General features: G+C 39.5%; 3 protein-coding genes across 4 annotated transcripts; 2 read left to right on the top strand and 1 right to left on the bottom strand.

The window, feature by feature from the left end:
* Nucleotides 1-3,974: 3,974 nt before the first annotated feature.
* LOC113538720 (protein FAM181A) lies at nucleotides 3,975-5,863 on the top strand. The gene is made up of 2 exons (XM_026934021.3): nucleotides 3,975-4,215; nucleotides 4,608-5,863. The coding sequence occupies exon 2, from the start codon at nucleotides 4,622-4,624 to the stop codon at nucleotides 5,486-5,488; it is 867 nt and encodes a 288-aa protein (XP_026789822.1). The 5' UTR covers nucleotides 3,975-4,215; nucleotides 4,608-4,621; the 3' UTR covers nucleotides 5,489-5,863.
* A 137-nt stretch (nucleotides 5,864-6,000) lies between these two features.
* Nucleotides 6,001-14,652, bottom strand: asb2b (ankyrin repeat and SOCS box containing 2b). Of its 2 annotated transcripts, XM_026934016.3 has the most exons (10): nucleotides 14,554-14,652; nucleotides 14,104-14,240; nucleotides 12,824-12,904; nucleotides 12,385-12,548; nucleotides 11,650-11,805; nucleotides 10,649-10,894; nucleotides 9,078-9,249; nucleotides 7,981-8,581; nucleotides 7,057-7,204; nucleotides 6,001-6,854 (listed from the first exon to the last, which is right to left on the bottom strand). In XM_026934016.3, the coding sequence occupies exons 2-10, from the start codon at nucleotides 14,118-14,120 to the stop codon at nucleotides 6,676-6,678; spliced, it is 1,764 nt and encodes a 587-aa protein (XP_026789817.1). In that variant the 5' UTR covers nucleotides 14,121-14,240; nucleotides 14,554-14,652; the 3' UTR covers nucleotides 6,001-6,675. The 2 variants fall into 2 exon arrangements, with proteins under 2 accessions (XP_026789817.1, XP_026789816.1); XM_026934015.3 differs by lacking the exons at nucleotides 14,104-14,240; nucleotides 14,554-14,652 and having other exon boundaries at nucleotides 12,824-14,092.
* A 335-nt stretch (nucleotides 14,653-14,987) lies between these two features.
* On the top strand, nucleotides 14,988-19,181 carry si:ch1073-416d2.4 (coiled-coil domain-containing protein 42 homolog). The gene is given in 10 exon segments (XM_026934019.3): nucleotides 14,988-15,559; nucleotides 15,741-15,798; nucleotides 17,148-17,324; nucleotides 17,560-17,717; nucleotides 17,825-17,907; nucleotides 18,044-18,216; nucleotides 18,348-18,458; nucleotides 18,618-18,734; nucleotides 18,886-18,945; nucleotides 18,948-19,181. Coding segments are annotated over 10 exon segments (1,113 nt in total). The 5' UTR covers nucleotides 14,988-15,452; the 3' UTR covers nucleotides 19,017-19,181.
* Nucleotides 19,182-19,420: the final 239 nt, after the last annotated feature.

The raw sequence follows: 19,420 nt of genomic DNA on the forward strand, positions 1-19,420 counted from the left end.
CACCTTCTAGATAGACAGATCAGACACATCCAAAACTGAAATGAAAAACACAATCCTAAAAATTATTACAGTCATATATGTTACATTTGGACTAATGTTAATGGTTTAATGAATCCAATTCATTTTAATTCATTATAAAAGAGAGTATTGGTTTGGGTTTAAGTAAAACAGTCACATTTACAGTTCTTTGTGGAGAGGATAAAACACAATCATCATAAAATAACACAAAATGTCTACTTTTTATGATGTACTTAATTGGTTTTGATCTGAAATTAGCTTTTAATCAAATATATATCACTTGTACATGATTGTAAGCCACTGAAACTTATAATAGCAGTAGCAATTATATTGTATGCCTTTATTTATTTATTATTTATTTATTTTAAGGGGAAATTACTACTATGGGCCCTACTTAGTTTACATTAACTTGAAAAATCTTTGGTTTAATACAAATAATCTCATAATGCTCCCACTCTGGTAATGGGACAGATTTAACCTAAATGTAGTGGCATGCAGAAATGTTCACTGTAGAAAGGCAGCTCCAGGGTACAAGTGGCTTTTTAGCCAATGTTTAAAATGTGCAAGGAGAATAACAGAGCTGCAAGGCCTTTATGTTATTAGTGATAAAGAGAGAGGTAGAACTGACATTTAGAACTCCTAGCCTTGCATCAGCCTAATCTTATTTCGCCCCAGAGGATGGACCCAATAAAAGCACTGCTTAGCAATGCAGAGGTCTGCAGGTACTATGCGTAACTGAAGGTCTCCGAAAATACTATTAGTGTTGGAGGAGATATGTGTCAGCCTTCCCACTCCCATGCAAGCACTCATATCAAGCAGTCAAACAGAGAGACCTGTTCTTTGGCAGAAAAGGGAAAAAATTACTAGTACACATTTTACTAGTGTGATATATTTTTACCCAAGGTCATGAAAACCAAAAAAAAAAGATTGCTTTATCATAAGACTATATTATTTGAGAGAACTTCTTTGTTAGAAATTGTCTGTGTTGTTCTGAAATGTATGAAGCATATAGAACACATTTACACAGACATGCTTTATGTTTTGGTGCTGTATTAATGATGGCAGTATTATTTTTGTCAAAGCAACGCTGTCCTCTAGTGGGACACATTGGTAATACGGTCCTTTTTGAATGCATACACACAATGTCCTATTAGCATTTATTTGTGTTTCGAGGAGACCCGTTTCATCAGTTTTTTATTGATGTTGCACCTAATTCCAGATGCTGGCAGAGCACCTGGAGACAAACTGCTACAGATTTCCCCAAGCTTCAGAATAAAGATATCTGAAATAAGTTTGTCTGCAGATGACAAGAGCCATGTAGACATGTCCTGATGAGCTGACCTGAAAACAATTAGTCATGATTCAACACATGCAAAAGCAGTTTCTTTGAACTTCTTTGTAGCTATAGAGGTACAGTGTCTTGCATAAGTATTGACCCCCTTGAACTTTTCCACATATTGTAGTGTTTACCTAACCACTTTCCTTCTACCTAACCACTTTCCTTCTCCTTCTGCCGAGCTACACTCCTGAGCTGCCGGTGATCCAGACCTCCCCCCCTTCACTCTGGACCTGTCCACCGGCAATGCTTCATACTGCCACGAAAACGCTTCAGCTGTTTTCCATGGACTACACCAACACACATTGTGCTCACACACACGCACACTACAGTGTAAACCCATATGAGGATGGGTTCTCTGTTGAGTCTGGTTCCTCTCAAGGTTTCTTCCCATCACCATCTCAGGGAGTTTTTCCTTGCCACCGTCGCCCTGCTTGCTCATCAGAGACGGCACACACACACACTTCACTTTACTTTTGTTTGTGTAAAGCTGCTTTGAGACAATGACCTTTGTAAAAAGCGCTATACAAATAAAAATGAATTGAATTGAATTGAATAGTGTTACAACCTGGAATAGAAAATAACTTACTTGGGATTTTAATCATTTGATTAAACAAACTAAAGACATTTTTTGTGACACAAATTTAAGAAAAATACATACATTTACTGGCTGCATCAGTATTGAACAACAACAAGTACTGAGCAAACATAGTGCTTTGTGACAAGGCCAAAATGTTTCATTTTTTTCATGTATGCTGAGTCTCCAAACTTGCATTTGGCAAGCATGAACTTGATTTCTTATGGCCTTTTTTTCCCCCCAATAATGGCTTCTTCTTGGCACTCCTGTAAAGCCCAGCTTTGTGGAGTGTCTGGGCTATGGTTGTAGACATGACTCGATGAATTTAATTGTTGTTGCAGAGGTCTATATTAGATTATAAATAAGTCTTTGTACCTATTGACAGTGACTAGCTTGAGGTAATCAATCAATAAATAAATAAATAAATAAATAAACATTACATAGAGCATATTTTAGTTGAATCCACTCTTACATCCTGACTTTAATTTAAAGATAAATCAATCATCTGTCTTATAGATCATCCATCCATCTTCCTCAGGCTATCAGAGTAACCAGGAGGGTGTAATAGCCCATCTTCCCATCTTACTTTCTCCTTTCGTCCCTTTTCTTTGTCACTTCAAAAGAGCAGGAATGAACCATACAGCATTGAGACGAGTGTGCTATTGTTTAATTGGCCTTTTGAGATGGTGAGAACAAAAAGAGAAAATAGCAATGCAGTCTTGTGAATGAGCTGTAGTGCAGCGGATGCTGGTATGTGATTAAAAAAAGTTTTGAATATGTCCTAAATATCTGTCGATAATTTAATGTTCTAGCCATAAATTAGCAAGTAGTTTCTTATAAAATACATTTCTCACTTTTGGGTGCACAGAGTATAGCTTACACACCCTTATACTCCATCATTCACTCCATTAATAGTTTGATCTCATCATGCTTTATGGTGGTCTGGAGTCATGTGTGCCCTTGTAAGGAGATTATTATCTTACAGCCAAGTAAACAGTAATGAACCTTAAAAGTCTGAGTCTTAACACTTAAACTATTAAGTTCAACTGATTCTTATATTTTATTAATAAGCAGTGGTAAGGTATGTTACACAGAGATAAAAATATGTATAAATAATTATGTTATACAGTTTCTCATGCTTTGTGCTCTAGGGACCACCATGTGAAGTTAAGGTTTTGGGGCATGCTTTGAAGAGTGCTGTCCAGACAGCTGCTTCCTCACAGCACTAATAGGCCTCTGGAGAAGGAGGTGGATAGGTAGCCTTCTCTCTTTTCCCCTTCTCAATGTGGGACGGAGCTCAATTAGCATTTCACAAGTCCCTTTTTCCTCTTTTCTGCCGCGACCTTCCCCGCAGAGCCCGTGCTTTTTTTGCGCGCGGGGATTGTCCTGTTTGCGGCCCTCGGCGCCGTTGGCAGGGTGACAGTATTCGAGTGTGCAAACTTGCGCTATTGTCCGCGGGCCAGAAGGAGTCATGGAGACCCCGCTAATATGACACGGGAAAATGTTTGCTGATGGCAATTCTATGGGCTTTGTCTAACTCTTTCTCCTTCACGACGACTCGATTTAGGTCTCTAAATGTTTGCCTACAAATGCGGGGAGTGCTATCCAAGCTCCTCCGCCTTTGTCCGGCGAGGTTTGAATGAGTAATTCAGCTTTTGTGCGGCTCGATTGAGGGGGCAAACAGAAAGACAAGATTCTTGAGCGCTCAAGCCCCCTTTCCATGGTTATGCCCACCTTTTTAGGACCCGCCCCCCCCCCCCCCCCCCCTTCAAAATCCAACTGCTTCTGACATCACTTTTAGGTGGAGAGGAGAGAGGGTTAGATCGGAACAGTTAAAAGTGGCCCTGAAATCCTAAAAAGCGCGCTTTGTGCTTTTGCCCTGAAGCATGCCAGCACGGGCACCAAGCGTTTGATGGTTTTAAGCTACCCATAAGGCACTGCGCACCGGGCAACTTTTTTTTTTTTTTTTTTTTTTTTTTTTTTTTTAAGAGAGCACTTTACCACACTGTGTCTCAGAAGTATCCTAGAAAACAACAAAGAAATATCGCAACTATTAGTCGCTTCATCTCTGGGGATTACCATGGCAACAATATGCGCGGGGAAAGAATGCGCTGGCGGGGAGCGCGCGAGCTCATTGGGGGGCATTGAGGGGGATTGAGGTCGCTGATTGGCTCAAAGGAAGCACCATAACTACACGAAGTTTATATTCATTCAACTTGTTCAAGTGGTTAAACTACTGCAGTGAGAGGGCAGCCAAGCTGGACAGCGTTTCTGCACAAAAACAGTGAGTTCTCATAGAGCTAGTTTGAGATTTTTTTTTTTGGATAAAATTTGGATCAATAAATTGACATATAAGAGCTATAAGAGCAAACATCTTCAATGAATACTGGACGACGTTTGCTTAATTTCTGATGATGTCCTAAGGGAGCAATCATATGCCATATACTGGGCATCATCTGCCCAAAATGCATTTTACCTGCACCTTAAAAGCTTCCACTAGGAGCTGTTAGGATATTTATTAATCAATGTTCTTTTCAGGAACCATTTATGTTTCAATTTCTTTGCGAAAAGGTTCCTCAAGACACTTGCAGCCCAGAGAACTCCTGAAAGATGATCCAGGAACGGTTTGTTTTCAGATGGAGCGAAATTCATTTGTATTACTTTTTTTCCATACAGAGTGACATCTGTGGATGCGGAATGGCTTAAAACACAAGCTCTGGTTAAAAATGGCAAGCTCTGACAGCGAAGTGAAAACCTTACTTAACTTCGTGAATTTGGCTTCGAGCGACATCAAGGCGGCCCTGGACAAATCGGCCCCCTGTAGACGCTCCGTGGACCACAGGAAGTACCTTCAGAAGCAGCTGAAGCGTTTCTCGCAGAAGTGCCCGAGGACGCCTCGCTGCCACACACACAGAATCAGCGAGTCCGCTGCTGCTAAACTGACCGAGGACAAGCGCGTTGTGTTTACGCATGAACGTGAAAAAAACCTTCTGATCGAAAAGCAAGCCACACACACACGTGGAGAAGAGAACGTGCATGGAAACCCGAACAGTGAGAACCGGAGCGCAGCGGGTCACATTCCCATGCGCAAACGCCAGCTCCCGGCTTCCTTCTGGGAAGAACCGCGCTCCTCTCACATCAGTTTTGAATATGCGTGGAAAAGCCACTCGAGCGGGACTGCAGGCTACGGATCTTCAGAGACTGATGGAGAGAAAAGGACCACGATTGAAGATGAACTGAAAGCGAACTCGTGGCTGCGCGTTCGGCGGGGATCTTCTGACCTGGAGCCTCTGAAGGTGGATCTGACTTCCAGCAACGTGGCCGTGTGCGCGTACTGTCCGCTTCAGTGCCATGGACACCGGCTCCTCCACAGCCACCTTATAACGCCTCATAGTGCATTTACCGAGCCGGGGCTCAGGGCCAAAACACCCGCGACTGAACTGGACATGCACAAAATCAGAGATGGACTGAAATACCGTTCAACGCACGTCGTGGTCAAGCCTATTCCCACCAAACCCGTTTCCTCCTCCATTTTCAGCGTGTTTGGTTTTATTTAGGCGTCTGCGGACATGCCTGAACATTACTGTCATTAGTGCAAATAACGATGACTACAAACTGTAAATACTTGGCCATTTCAAGAGTTAAGTCTGTATTCATTGGCTTGATGTGTAAATATTGAAGGCAGTTAGAAGCCCTTAGGCCTGCCAATGTCTTAATGAAGCACTTAAAGGGCCAATAAACATGTAGCATGCTCAGAAGAAAATAAGCTATAATCTCATATTACTGAGGCTGGCTTTAGTCTAGTGTCTACCAAGACTGTTTTAGAAACTTTAATTAACACTTCATAGGCTATTAACCTCGTTGGAATAGTCAGTTGGAATACTGGGGTTAAAGTATACATCATTATGGATTTATAGGTGCTAATGTTGTCTTCTGTACAGGGAATGAGACATTTCATAACACAGGCTAATTCTTTACAGAGTTCGGATAAAATTGGATAATACATGTAAACACTGATATTAGAATGTGTTACCAGCTACCTCAAATGATTCAGTTTCAACAAAACAGCTTAAAAATATTACTTTAATACCAACATGTGTTCTTTTTCACAGTTCATTGTTTCACTGTTTGGCTCCATGTATGTCCTCCTCACACATCTTATATTATATTCAACTTATGCCTGTCAATGCATAAATCCACACATCCTCAATATGCTAAACCTCGTCTAAACATCACATGAACGCCTGAACAATGATATTCACATTAACATTTCAGTGCAAGCAGGTTTTTCATGTTTTACCTGTATAACTGATGCACTTCACTAAGAATGCACATTTTGGCTTGATGTAGGGCCTATGATATGGTGGAGACTACCAAACCAAAAACACACAAACACATCACATGATTAAAATGATATCATTTTGAGTGAGGAGACTTTACATTGTGTGTAAATATTGTTTTCAGTCACAACACACATGAAGCTTGTTCAGTCTCTGTGCTCCAGTGTAATAAGTACAATTACTACAGTAGTATGTAGATAATCATTGCTTTGGCTATGCTGTGGATAATGGTTAATTGCAGTTGTATACCTATTACAAGTATTCATCATAAATTAGAAGTACCTCAAATGTGATCTCTCATCTTTTCTTATAAATAGATAAAACTGTGTAGACAACCACAAAAAAGCACAACTGATACAAACTGTCCAACAATGGTAGGAAAGAAATCTCACGTAACTTGCAATTTATCTGTGAGTGGACCCAAGCTTTAGGACTGTATAATCTGTAGCGCTGTCCTGTGAACAGCACAGATAGTGGAGCAGTCTGCCTGGTAGTGGAAGAGTATTTAGAGATGCCAGTCTCTGGGCACCGACTTGCTCACGAACCTTCAGCCTGCACAGATGCATCAGTGGACGAGGAGAAGCTATGAAGAAGGTTTACACAGGACAAAGCACAATTACTTTAATGCAATGATTTAATATGTACACCACATATATAGGTAATTACACTGGTAAGGGAAGTTAGGCTACATGTTTAAAAAGGCAGGTCCTTGAAATTGACTATAAATGAAAAAGAATTATTAAAAAAACTATAGAAGAGAAGAGAAATCAGACACCACTACTTACATGCTTTTTCCTTAATGGCAGCCCACTCTTTTTTGCTTTTTAATTGTTCAACGACTCGACAACACAGTTGGACATTTCCAACATAATCCAGTAGCAAAGTGATCAGAGGTGCAGCCATATGACTCACAGAGGAAATCCACTCACAAAACTGGAGATGGAGAAGTACAAGTGTTTAGAGCTGTTTCAGAAGCATGAAATATGTAAATGTTGTAACATATTGCCACCACAGGCCACCATGTAGGACTACTTCAAATGATGATTAGGTATATTACTAAATTGCAATTTTCATTTTGGTAATTTGTAGCATGCAAATTTCCAGGCATGCTTGCTTAATTTAAAATCACAGGTTTACTTAGAAATAAACTTGCTTTTGTAAAATACTGTTCTCTGTTCATTTCAGTAATATAAAAATGTTATTGTTTAAATATAACAGTAATACAACATTAAGAATACTAAGAAACCTAAGGCATCTGCTTGGGTAAGCTATAATGTTCACAAAATCAGAGCTTTGTCTATTTGATGCTAAACTTCTTTAAAATAACTTCTAAAATAACTTCTAATAACTGCTAAACTTCTTTTAAAAACCAAACAATTCATGGTAAAATATGTTAAACATATGATACAAAACTGTTTTGAAGATTCATTATGTAGAAAATTTAAGGAAACATTTTTTAAATGAAATAGTTTCTACTTAATGTTAAGTAGAAGAAGTAGAGGGTAGTCCTGCAAGGAGAATTGTTTGCAACTTGGCTAATCTACAGCTAATAAATTATCAGGAATAATACATTTCCAAGTTGCACTGCTTTTGCAGGTTTGCCTCCTTTGCAGTTGAGTTATGACTGAAGGTTAAATAATAAAAGTACCTATAATTATATTATAGAATCAAAAATAATAACTGTGAAGGCTAAGTTACAGTTCTTGTACCTGCAGATTTCTGGTGGTTGATTCTGTACAGATTGTTTGTGATGGAAATGCATTTCCTGTCACTGAGGGAGTCCTCTGTTCTGTATCCTCCCTTCTGCTTTGGCTAGCAGGTTGCCTGCTGTCTGTATGGTCACACCTGAAACACTCCTGAGCCTCACATCCGTTGTTCAACAGATATTGTAAAATTCCCATGCTATGGGTATACAACAGCACTCCTGGGAAATCAGTGGGATGGGCTGGTACATGAGCATTAACATTTGCTCCATGTTCCACCAGTGTGGATATAATCCTAAAACATCCCTGGCGTAATGCAACTAGCAGTGGGCTGAGGGGGTCCAGGTTGGGGTTTGCACCAGCCCTGAGCAACAAGTCCACAACTCCTCCATTACCGGCTAGAACAGCGCAATACAGAGCTGTGCTGCGGTGGTCATGAAACATGGATGAGCGCTCGTGGGACAGCCTTGCGTTCACATCACAGCCTGACTTGATCAAGAATTTGACAACATTTTCCTGATTGAACTCAGCTGCCAGATGAAGGGGAGTGATGCCACTTTGTCGTATTTTTGCACGACTAGTGACAGGCAGCAATAAAGACACAATCCTAGGAAAATAAAACAAGAAAACAAAGAAATAGTTAGCATACACTGAATTACTACTTACTTATCCTATGTGTTGACATACAGACCTAATTAAAGGCTTGATTTTAAAGATCAGTTTAACAAATTATACTCTGTACAACTTTAGCACACTTGAGCTGTAGGGTCATTCTTGGCAGCTGCAACCTAACGAAAATGTTTTGTTTGCATCACCTGTCAAGGCAGGCACTGTCCATATAATGCACTTTGTCACACCACCTGCTCTCCCACCCCACCCCCATCACCCAAATGTCTTGTTCCCCCTAAAAGGGGGCCATGACATGGAGTCACTGTTGGGTTACATCATACTGTTGACATACACCTGTCACTGACAACAGCTTCTACAACAGCTGTCTAGAAGCTGCTATTTTAAAAGCCAGGAACCTGCACATTATTATTAATGTTTAAAATAACTTATGGACAATACAAAGATATCTGTATTTGGCAGATGGTTGTGCTTACTCTTCATGGCCATGCTGAGCAGCAATGTGCAAAGGCAGCAGTCCAGTTTTTGAGCATTTGTTGGCATCTGCATGGTGTCTGAGCAAAAAGTCTACCGTGTCTCTGTGACCATGTTTACATGCTTCACTTAGAGCCGTAGTCCCTTCACATGACTGTAGGTTCACACCAGCACCTTTGAAGATATAAAACAGCTAAGTTGTCATGGACTTTAATGTTCCAATCAACTTTATTTAGAAGAACACATGCCAAACAAGGTAACAAAACACCTAAAATACAGAAAAAATGGTATTTGTGAAACAAATGTAAATGACATGTTCACTTGGCTCTTTGAGTTATAATGATCTACAATGTCAGTTTATGCTGCTATGATCCCTCTGTCTTTAGTTATTAGACTACAACAGACATTACATCCATTACTGTATTACATATCCTTACACTCAGCCAAGGAGTAGATAGGCAGGCCATGGCAATCTGATAAACCTAATCACTCTTAAATAGTTACTGCTTATGTACGTATGTGACTAATATAATATTATGCTTATAATATAGTGACTAACTGTGTAATACATATTTTAAACAAGGTGTCCCACAAGTAATAGGGTAGTAAATGACTTCCCAGGTAAGAGGAAAATTGGAACAGTGATTTCGCTTAAGGTAGGGCACTTTTTTTGGGCACTCACTTATCAAATGGCACAAGTCCTCTAAATGAAAGTGCTCCATTTTGTAAAATGTGTTAAAAGTAAAGACATGCTGTTTAATGTTGGTATTTTGCCAACATTCTAACCTAATCTGAAATCTAAATAATTATTGAGTAATAATATCAAACTGTATTCTTCTTATTATTATTATTGTTATTATTAATGTCATTATCAATACAATATATTATAATATAAAAAATAACTATTGATACAATGCTATTGATACTATTTATAGACCTTTTCCTAATATTCCACATTTAATTTTTCTTGCAATTTACATAATTTACACGTTTTTATCTGTAGATTACAAGCTTTTTATTTCTGATTAGATCCAGAGCAAGTACAAAGTTGTTGACAGTGTTCCAAAAGGAGTCCTATCATCTTTATATTACATGTAATAATTTTGCAAACACTGTTATACAAAGCAACTTACAATCCAAGTAGCTAAAGGTTAAAAGTCTTGCTCAAGGGCACAAGAGTGTATATCTGGCAAGTCTTTTGACTACCTCAGAACCGTAACGTCAGAGTTATAACCATCCACTATGAGTCACTTGATGTCACCTGATGTGAAATGTACTGAGAAGACAATAAATAATTAGGAACTAATCAGTTAATCTGCTGTATCCATGTCTATTTATGATTAGCTGATGTGTGCTGTATTTATAGAGAAGGCTAGGAATCTTGCAGTGTCATTTTCACCCACCTCAGCTAATTAAACATTGTAAATAAGAACTGCCAAACTGATGGCATATTACACCTACACTTCAAAGCTACTGAAATATCAGAGTTTGTCATCTCTGCCACTAGACCTCCTGTCAGCCTACCAGTGATGATGGTATAAACATTTTAGGTCTAGAGTTTATGTTGGCCTACCTTTACTAATGAGGTAGTTCACAATCGTTGTCCTGCCATGCCGAGCTGCCTCTATGAGTGGAGTGATACCGTAAGCGTTGGTGGCATCAATGGCAGCTCCGGCCTGAAGGAGAGCCTCACAGAGCTGTGTGTTCCCCTGTCTCACTGCTTCATGGAGAGCTGTCCAGCCGCGATGGCAGCGCTGGTTTACTGAACCTCCAAATGCCAGGATCACCTTCACTATGTCAATGCTCTCTTTTTCACAAGCTGAAAGTACAGACAGGAAACAAATTAAAGGAAAAACTGGTGGCTTTGTTATGCTGTGGGTGACTTTTTTGCTGGTGTGGTTTGGATCATTTTTTCTCCTTAGAGGGAAGGGTTCCTGCATATCAATAAATATATTCTGACTGATCACATTTATCTTATGATGAAACATTTCTACATGTACATTATTTAGGAGACATCCTTATCCAGAGCGACTAACAGAAGTGCTTTGTATTCTCTATCAAAACCACACCCTCATGTTAGTTTACTAGGTTGGGGCTAAAAATACCATAAGTATACAAATACGGTACAGTATGAAAAGGAAGTAGATGATGAATGTTTTTTTCTGTTGTGGGTGGAATCTTCTAGCGGGCTCACTAAACGGTTTAATGAGTATAAAAATGATGTAAATCATATACTGTGGCCTTCCTATTAGTGATTTTGGACTGAAGTCTTAGACAGTGCTCTCCACCATCATCAAAACACCAACTGACGAAATATCTTTTGGAAGACTGGTGTTCATCCTTCCAGTACAGTTCCATATACTTGGTAGAATCTATGCTAAGTGACACTGAAGTGGTTCTGGTGACTCATGGTGGCCCAACGTCTTACTAAGACACTAAGACAATTCTCCTTGTCACCCATTTGTATATTATTTCTCACATAATTTAACAGTGCTCACACACACATATACACATGTAATACACACACAAGAACACAATATGTTGATGTTGTTTATAAAATAAAGCAGCCTGTACCTTTATAAAGTGGTGTCTCTTTGTTTTTATTGCTGATATCTGGGTCTGCACCTGCCTCCAGAAGACACTTCACACACTCCAGGTGCTTCCCATCAGTTGCAATTAGAAGAGCAGTCTGCTCCTGGAGAGTGCGCTTATCTACTGAAGTGGGTTTAACTGTGTTAACCACACACACACACACACACACACACACACACACACACACTTGTCATGCTATCTTTGTGAGGACCTCCCACTGATATAATTATTAATGCAGCTAACTAATGCGATGCTACACCTACGTCTAACCCTAACTTTAACCTCATTAACCAAAAGGAAAGCTCTAGTTTTGTTGTTGCTTTAAAAAACTGCAGTTTTTAAAGCAGTTTTTCTCATGGGGACCAGTCAAATGTCCCCAAAAAGCCCCAAAAAACTGTAACATATTCCTATCCATGTGAGGACATGCATAAAACATGCCCACCAACCCCCCAAATGACAGAACACTATTCTTGGCTTAAACTTATCTATTTTGTGTAGTAGATGATAAAGCCAAAGACACAACAGTCGTTCAACTTGCTGAGCAAGTTTATCTTTCCATGTAAAATTCATCAGAAACAATTATAGCAATAATCTCTGTTCCGCTGCAATCTCAGGCTGCCTTTGCTTTCTTAAGCTACATCTGAGAGGCAAAGAAAGAGAAACTTAATATTTCTGTACATGCTGTACAATTTTAAAACATTGTGAACACAGGTTTACCTTTAAGTAGAGCTTTTACACAGGCTGCTTGCCCATAATACGCTGCTTCATGGAGGGCTGTCCAGTCTTCCACTGCACTATGGGTCTGGATGCATGATATGGATGTTGATAGTTCAGTCACTGTCTGCACATCACCTCTCCTAATTGCCAGCATTATGGGCTCCCTGGAAAAGGTATGTAGTTTGACCTTGTATGGCATCATGACATTACACATGCAGATTACACAGGAAGTGTTACCAATGTTTGTTTTTTTTTTTTAAATTATCATTAAGAAATCTAACTAGGAGTCATTGGAATGATCAGAAGTAAGTTGCTGAGATTTAACCCAACTGGCACCACAAGAATATACTGGAAATCGGATATTGCATATTATTTATGTAGATGAGGCCAACTAGTTTAATGATCTGTATTAGACAATAACCAGAAACAAAGGACTCACTGTGATGGGGCTGGCGTGACGTCACCGGGCTCCTCGCACCGCGCTCCGCTGTCAGAGCCCCTCCGGTGACTGGTCACTCCACTGGAACGGAACAACGAGAGATATTCCGCGTAACTAAAGCGCGTCATGTTCACATAAAGCAAGCGACAGGGCCAGAGAGTGCGAGGGAGAGAAGAGAAGCAGACGGAGAGAGAGAGAGAGAGAGAGAGAGAGCTGGGGCTCAGCTGTTGCCGGAGGTAATTTTAGGCATTGACATGTGGGGGAGGCCACTGAGGTTTACCATGTACGAGCAGCTCGCACTATCAAAATGACATCATGAAGTGGGCGTGTTTGTACTTCTGTTTTGGTTTTCGTGTTGTGCCGGCGCAGGCTTACTGATCCTGCGATCACCACGGTGCGAGTGATCAAGCTTTCAGATACTACAAAAGAGATCCTCAGTGTGTTCCTGCTCCAGCTTGACTTCCATTACCTCTGCAGACATTCAGCAGTGTAGTGAGAGAATGGCATTAATGGCATGCACCTTCCACTCAGGCTTCCAGAGAATTCACTACAATAGTCGAAGGTAAACATGATCACCCAAAGCATTTGTTTCTTCTACCGAAGAAATGAAAATAAAATAAAGATCTGCAGTAATCCCACAATGCCTTTTTTTTAAACACAATGACAAGATTAAATTTACACAAACAAAGGTGCATTTGCTGTTTAGGTTACCTTAAATACAGCAGGTTTGCTGTGCAACATCTGATATTTCAAAATTCTTTAATAAATTAGAGAAGCTTGTATTTTTTGCTCATTTTTCTATTATGATAAATATAACCTGTTTGAGATTACTGAACTGCTCTTAGCACTAGCACAAAGCCTCATATGCATGCATGCATGCATAAATAAATAAAAAAAATAGCATTGCACAACAAACATTTGTAGCCACTGAATTACATTGGAAGAAAGTAGGAAATCTGTGTAATTGGACATTTCCCCAGTCTACTCCTTTAAAAGCAAGCTGAATGTCATTTTAGGAAGTAGGCCAGCAGGCTGTGATAGGACTGATAACAGATTGGCCTTCCCATAATTAGACTCCTGAAGATAGAACATAAATGTCAAGAGACAAAGTTCTGGCAATTTTCCATATACAATGTAGCTGGTTTGTATTCAGAAATACTGCCTGAAAGCATAACACAGAATATTTATATTTTATGCGCAATGAAAGTAACTTAACTGTGATATTGAGAAAACTAGGATCTTCTTGCAGAAAAAAAGCAATGTCATTCTCAAAATCTTACCGTGCCATTAATAGCATTTCCAAGTTGATCTGTTGGGGAAGCAGGGCTATTTAGAAATGCCACACACCTTCTTACGAACACTTCTGATGGCTGTTCATGTAGATAAATGAATGCACTCACATCTCAATCAGGATTTCCTGTAATGCAAGATCTTATCATATTATCTCTCATAAATCATTTGTAGTGCTTGTGGTTTGGTTTAGTCAATCACTTCTATTATACTGCATGCATGCAAGACAGTATGTAGCCAACACTGGAGCTGATAGAAATAATAGACGTCATAGAAATAATAGCAAACCCATGCACACGGATATATGTGTGTGTGTGTGTGTGTGTGTGTGTGTGTGTGTGTTAGAGCATGAAAGAAGTAACACCACTTATATAGCACTTAAAGCCTGAAGCACAATACTTTAGCATAAGAAAGAAAACTTTAACAATGTCCATACTCACATTGGCCTCATCCAGTGCATCTGTCTGAGTGTGTATCTGAGAAACCAGTTTCACTCCCTATTTGAGCTGAAAGGCCAAGCTGCCCTGCCTGAGCTACAAATACCTTTTAAGGACATGCTCAACGTTGCTTAGGCTCATTTGCTTCTGCACTACCACCCGTGCACTTAACTGTGTAAAACTAAATAGAGAGGCAAAGCTAAACAATGTGGTTACTATTAGATGAAGAGAAAAAGGCACGGCTGCTGGTGGGCCATTTGTTTGAAGCAGCATATGATCAATCAAGAATCAAGCTAAAACATGCCAGTAGCTGGACTGGTTGAGTGTGAAGATATCCTGCCATTCAGGGTGTATTCCCTCCTCACACCCAGTGTTCCTATAGGGCTCTGGACAAAGTGGTTCCTGAAGATGAATGAATGAATGTCGGTGCCACTGTTGTATTGAGAATGGTCCACAATCCAAACCATATCCTGCCAGTGGTGGACCATTTAAACTTGTGCATGGGGTAAATGGTAGGTGAGTGGCAATAGTAATGGATAGTAGAACTGCAGTGGGTAACAATGAGAAACTCAGTGACTTACATGGTCAGTGTACTCGGGAAAACACATGAGTGCACTGCATGAGTGTGTGGATGTCTGATGCTCCTCAGAGCAGAATGCAGGATAACGCTGTAGGGAGAAGGCCCCCAGGGCAGTTGCTATGACAACGGGAAAACGCTCCCCGTCCTTCTGTTCCACGGTCTCCTGGCAACAGCGCAACACAAGCTCAGACCGACACAGAACCCGGAAGGAACCGAACGGCTCGCGACACCGCAAACAAATTTAAATGTAAAGATCCTGGATTATTTTTCGTCGCCTAATTTAGCAATTAACAAAAAGCAGACTGGCTATACCTCACCAACAATGGATACACTCTCTCTCCGTTTGTTGCATAAGGACGACCCGCGTTTTCAGCTGAAAGTGGAAAACAGGCTGGAAAATATTTTTGTAACGCAGTTAGAGGACCACGGGTATGACTTTATGTGCCTATAAACTACCTTAAACTAAAGGTCAGATGAATAAAGGCAACAATAACTGAATTGTTATTAAGTGAATTGGAAACATGGTGCTACAGCCGCAGGAAATACGAGTAACAGAATGCACACAGAAATGCATGTAGCTAATTTGCATAATAGTTTGTTTCTTTGGCAGTGTTCCTCATAGCAGAGCAGAGGGAGAGAATGTCAACCACATCCCTGTCATAACAGAGGTATGCATGTTCACACGCCTCTTCAGCAGAGGCTGAGCTCTGGTAATGTGGGCCACTTGAAGTAGTAAGGCACTGTGCTGTGTTTATGTCACGCTGTAACAATAGTGCTTTTAGGTCTACTATTACTTGTGACGTTATTACTATTACTAAGCCTGAGGAGTGACACCACGTGATCAAAATTTCATGAGCTTATGGATATGATGTTACAGAACGGGGCAAACAAGAAGTGCCCCAGACCGAGAGTCAGGTGAAGTGAATGACAGGTTTTTTCCTATCCTTCATCTTAAACCTATAAATCTGTGAAGCATAAACTTCATCCAGTAAAATAAGTGTTAAATTATTATTAAAATTATTTTAGAATTTTTTTATTCAGGTGTTTGAGAAAATACTGAAACATATTAAACAAAATGTAATAAAAACACTGACTGATGAACTGCTAATATGCCAATGTTAAGTTAATATTGAGACTGCAGTTGCATTATGTTTTTCTTTATTTTTATTATCTATATTAATACAACACTGTACACTGTGACTTGTTTATGTTCCAATGTATTTGATCTTTAGAAGCCAAGACAAGTCTTAACCATGACATACAGTATAAGTTGCATATAAAAATGTAAGTCTACTAAGCAGGAATATCAAGCTTAAATCCTTAAATGGAAATTACTTCTATGGCATCAAGACCTTGGTTATAAGCTGATAAGTTGAATTAAGTGTTAAATGAGGTAGAATGCTTAAATACAAAAATACATACATACAGTGTCCTATCTGATTAATAGGAAAACATACAGTATCATATTTGCATTGAGTTTTGGCCTGCAATGGAACGGAGTCCCATCCAGGGTGTATTCCTGCCTTGCACCCAGTGTTCCTGGGATAGACCCTGGATCTGTTATGATAGTGAAAGGTGAACACAGTTACTGAAGAATGAATGAACTAATTCCTTTTTGGGAGGAAAATCCTGCAGATTTTTTAGATTACCAGATGTGGGCAAAAATATTTTGGTATCATGTCTCCTGTGAGAATGCATCTAGATTTTTCTACTGATGTGATTAGAGAGCGTCTTTGAGATATCAGAAATCTCTAATACGTTCTTCAGTAGTATTCAGTAAATGACAGAAACTGTTGGAGAAGTCAAGACTGCAAAGATGGTCCCAGATTACCTGAGTTCACCCTATCATACAAATAATATGAGTATAATGACTTCATTGATCTTCTTGACCTCTTACTTGAATGTTCCAGTTTCTGCATGGCAATTTCAAGTTAGCACCAACATTTACAGCACCCTCATGACAGTAAATATTGGTAACATACTTCTACAGACTCTAACCTTGCATGCTAATGTTCAGTCATCTAACAGAATCCTGAAAACGGGTGTCAACACTCTTCAGAGGACGCTGGTGCTGAAGACGCAGGTGCAGCTGGATGAGGTAAACAGGCAGTTAATGCAGAAACGGCTCGAGTTCAAAGATCGTATGCAGGCTCTGGAACAGAGAAGGGCAGCACTTCTGGAAAAACAGGAAGAAGTAAGTTGGATTAAAGCAAGGTGGCAAGGAAATTCAGGCTTTCATACTTTGATGCACCTAATTGTTTGGTTCATCTGATAATATTTCTGATGTCACATGAAGTTTATGAATGCAAATCAGTAATTTGTCAATGGTACTTGAGTTTTTAAAAGATCAGTAGTCGAAAACATCTTCAAAATTACATCAGCTGGATGGAAAAGGAATAATTAGATCAGGAAATGTGTCTCTTCCACAGACAAAAGAGAGTGCAATGAGGTTTGAAAGGTTTGTGGAGGAAAACGAGGTAAAGCGACGGCGTGCCCTGAAGAAATACCAGCTAGAGAAAAAAGAGAATGAGCTGAGGGAGGAGGAGAAATCCAAACTATATAAAGAACTTGAGCAGCTTCAGATCAGGTAAGGAATTGGTGAAAAGACAGAAATCATGTCTGGCTGCTATTGTCTCATTTCACTACTTATTTATGCAACATATTATTAAATGTGCTTTAACTTTTTATCCACAGACATCAACAACTAAAAGAACGGGTTGTTAAATATAAGATTTATGAAGAGTATATGATGAAGATTCTAGATTTACTACCAGAGGGTAATAAATGTATATAGTCTATAATACATAACCAACATTTATCAGATTTATATCCAAATGTGATTTGTATAGAACATTGAAGCTGCTGTAGCCCTTTTTGCTCATGAGGATTTGCATTGCATGTCATTATGTGCAGCTTATTCAGAATATGGTTCAGATTCTTTGGCGATGCCCATCATCAGACGCTACGAGACCTTGTCCATCACTCAGCAGGACTTGTTGCAACGTCTCACCAGTCTGGCAGAGGAACTAGACCGAGGCCGAAGCAAACTGGACTCACTCAAACTGGAGCACAGTACGAGCAGATTTGTATGTGGCATGCACTTATCAAAGTAACACAACTGTAATTTACGATAATGGTTACTTTGTTTAGTGTAGTATACCAGACAGTTTGATGGTCTTAGCCATAATTAAACTATATATTTTATTTCTGGAGGTAGATGTCCAATAAGGAGTTGTCAGAACTGCAGACCCAGTGGGATCAAATTAGAGAGAAGAATAAACAACTGAAGATGAACCTGTATATTCAACATGACCAGTCCCGAGACCAGGTCTGATATCTGATGTATAATGTCATAATTTCTGCAGTACTGTATTAAAGCTTGTTAGTGGATTGTAGGCTTATAAAAATGCAGATCAAAATTTTTATGTTTCCCCCAAATAACATCTTACCTAGCTAGTTTAAAGCTTTGTTTCTTGGGTGTGGGTAGATTGAGGAGACTGGGTGTCTTTTGCTAGCGGTGAAGAATCTTGCACAGCAATGCCACCTGCAACACTATGGACCTTTACAAGAAATGGACTCGCTGACCATGATGGACATGATAAAGGTATCAAAAGTGCCACAAATAGTCAGATTATTTATGTCACTTAGAACATAATGAGCACATCAGTCTCAGTCCATTATTCACCTGAACAATGAAATGTTATTTTAGTTATGGGAAAACCCAAAATTAAGTCTGCTCATAATTACTTCTGCAGGAGTTCATTCTGGAGATGGTGGATACAGAGAGGAGAGCACTGCAGATGACAGACTCCAGTTCAGAACTGATGAAGAGGAGCAGACACAGAGGAAGAAAAGGACCAGCACTGACTGTAAACAGTTCCAGTAAAGTTAACCTAAAGCGCAATAGCAAAAACAGTGAAAGTGAACTGCTGAGCTCCTCCAAGACGATGTCATAAAACACATTTGTGACTGATAATAAGAGACTTTAATCAAAGAATCAGCTATTCTTAACCCAAACTTGAGGTCAAAAAATAAAGCAATATTTACCATTTCCCGCTTGTGTGCACTATTTATCACACAATTCACAAAATCTATTGCAAGATGGTACACAAATGCAGCACCATAACATTGGATTTTTCTGGACAGTAAACACATTACACACATATTACACAGAGATCAGAAAAATGATTATATGTTCCAAATGGACATTCTTTCGTGTTCAAAGAATACAGTTGGCATTTTTCTAACAAACATGTTATCGATGCTAGCGTGCATGCCTTCCTTTGAAGG

The sequence above is a fragment of the Pangasianodon hypophthalmus genome, chromosome 10 (assembly GCF_027358585.1).
Source record: "Pangasianodon hypophthalmus isolate fPanHyp1 chromosome 10, fPanHyp1.pri, whole genome shotgun sequence".
In the NCBI taxonomy this organism is placed as follows: Eukaryota; Metazoa; Chordata; class Actinopteri; order Siluriformes; family Pangasiidae; genus Pangasianodon; species Pangasianodon hypophthalmus.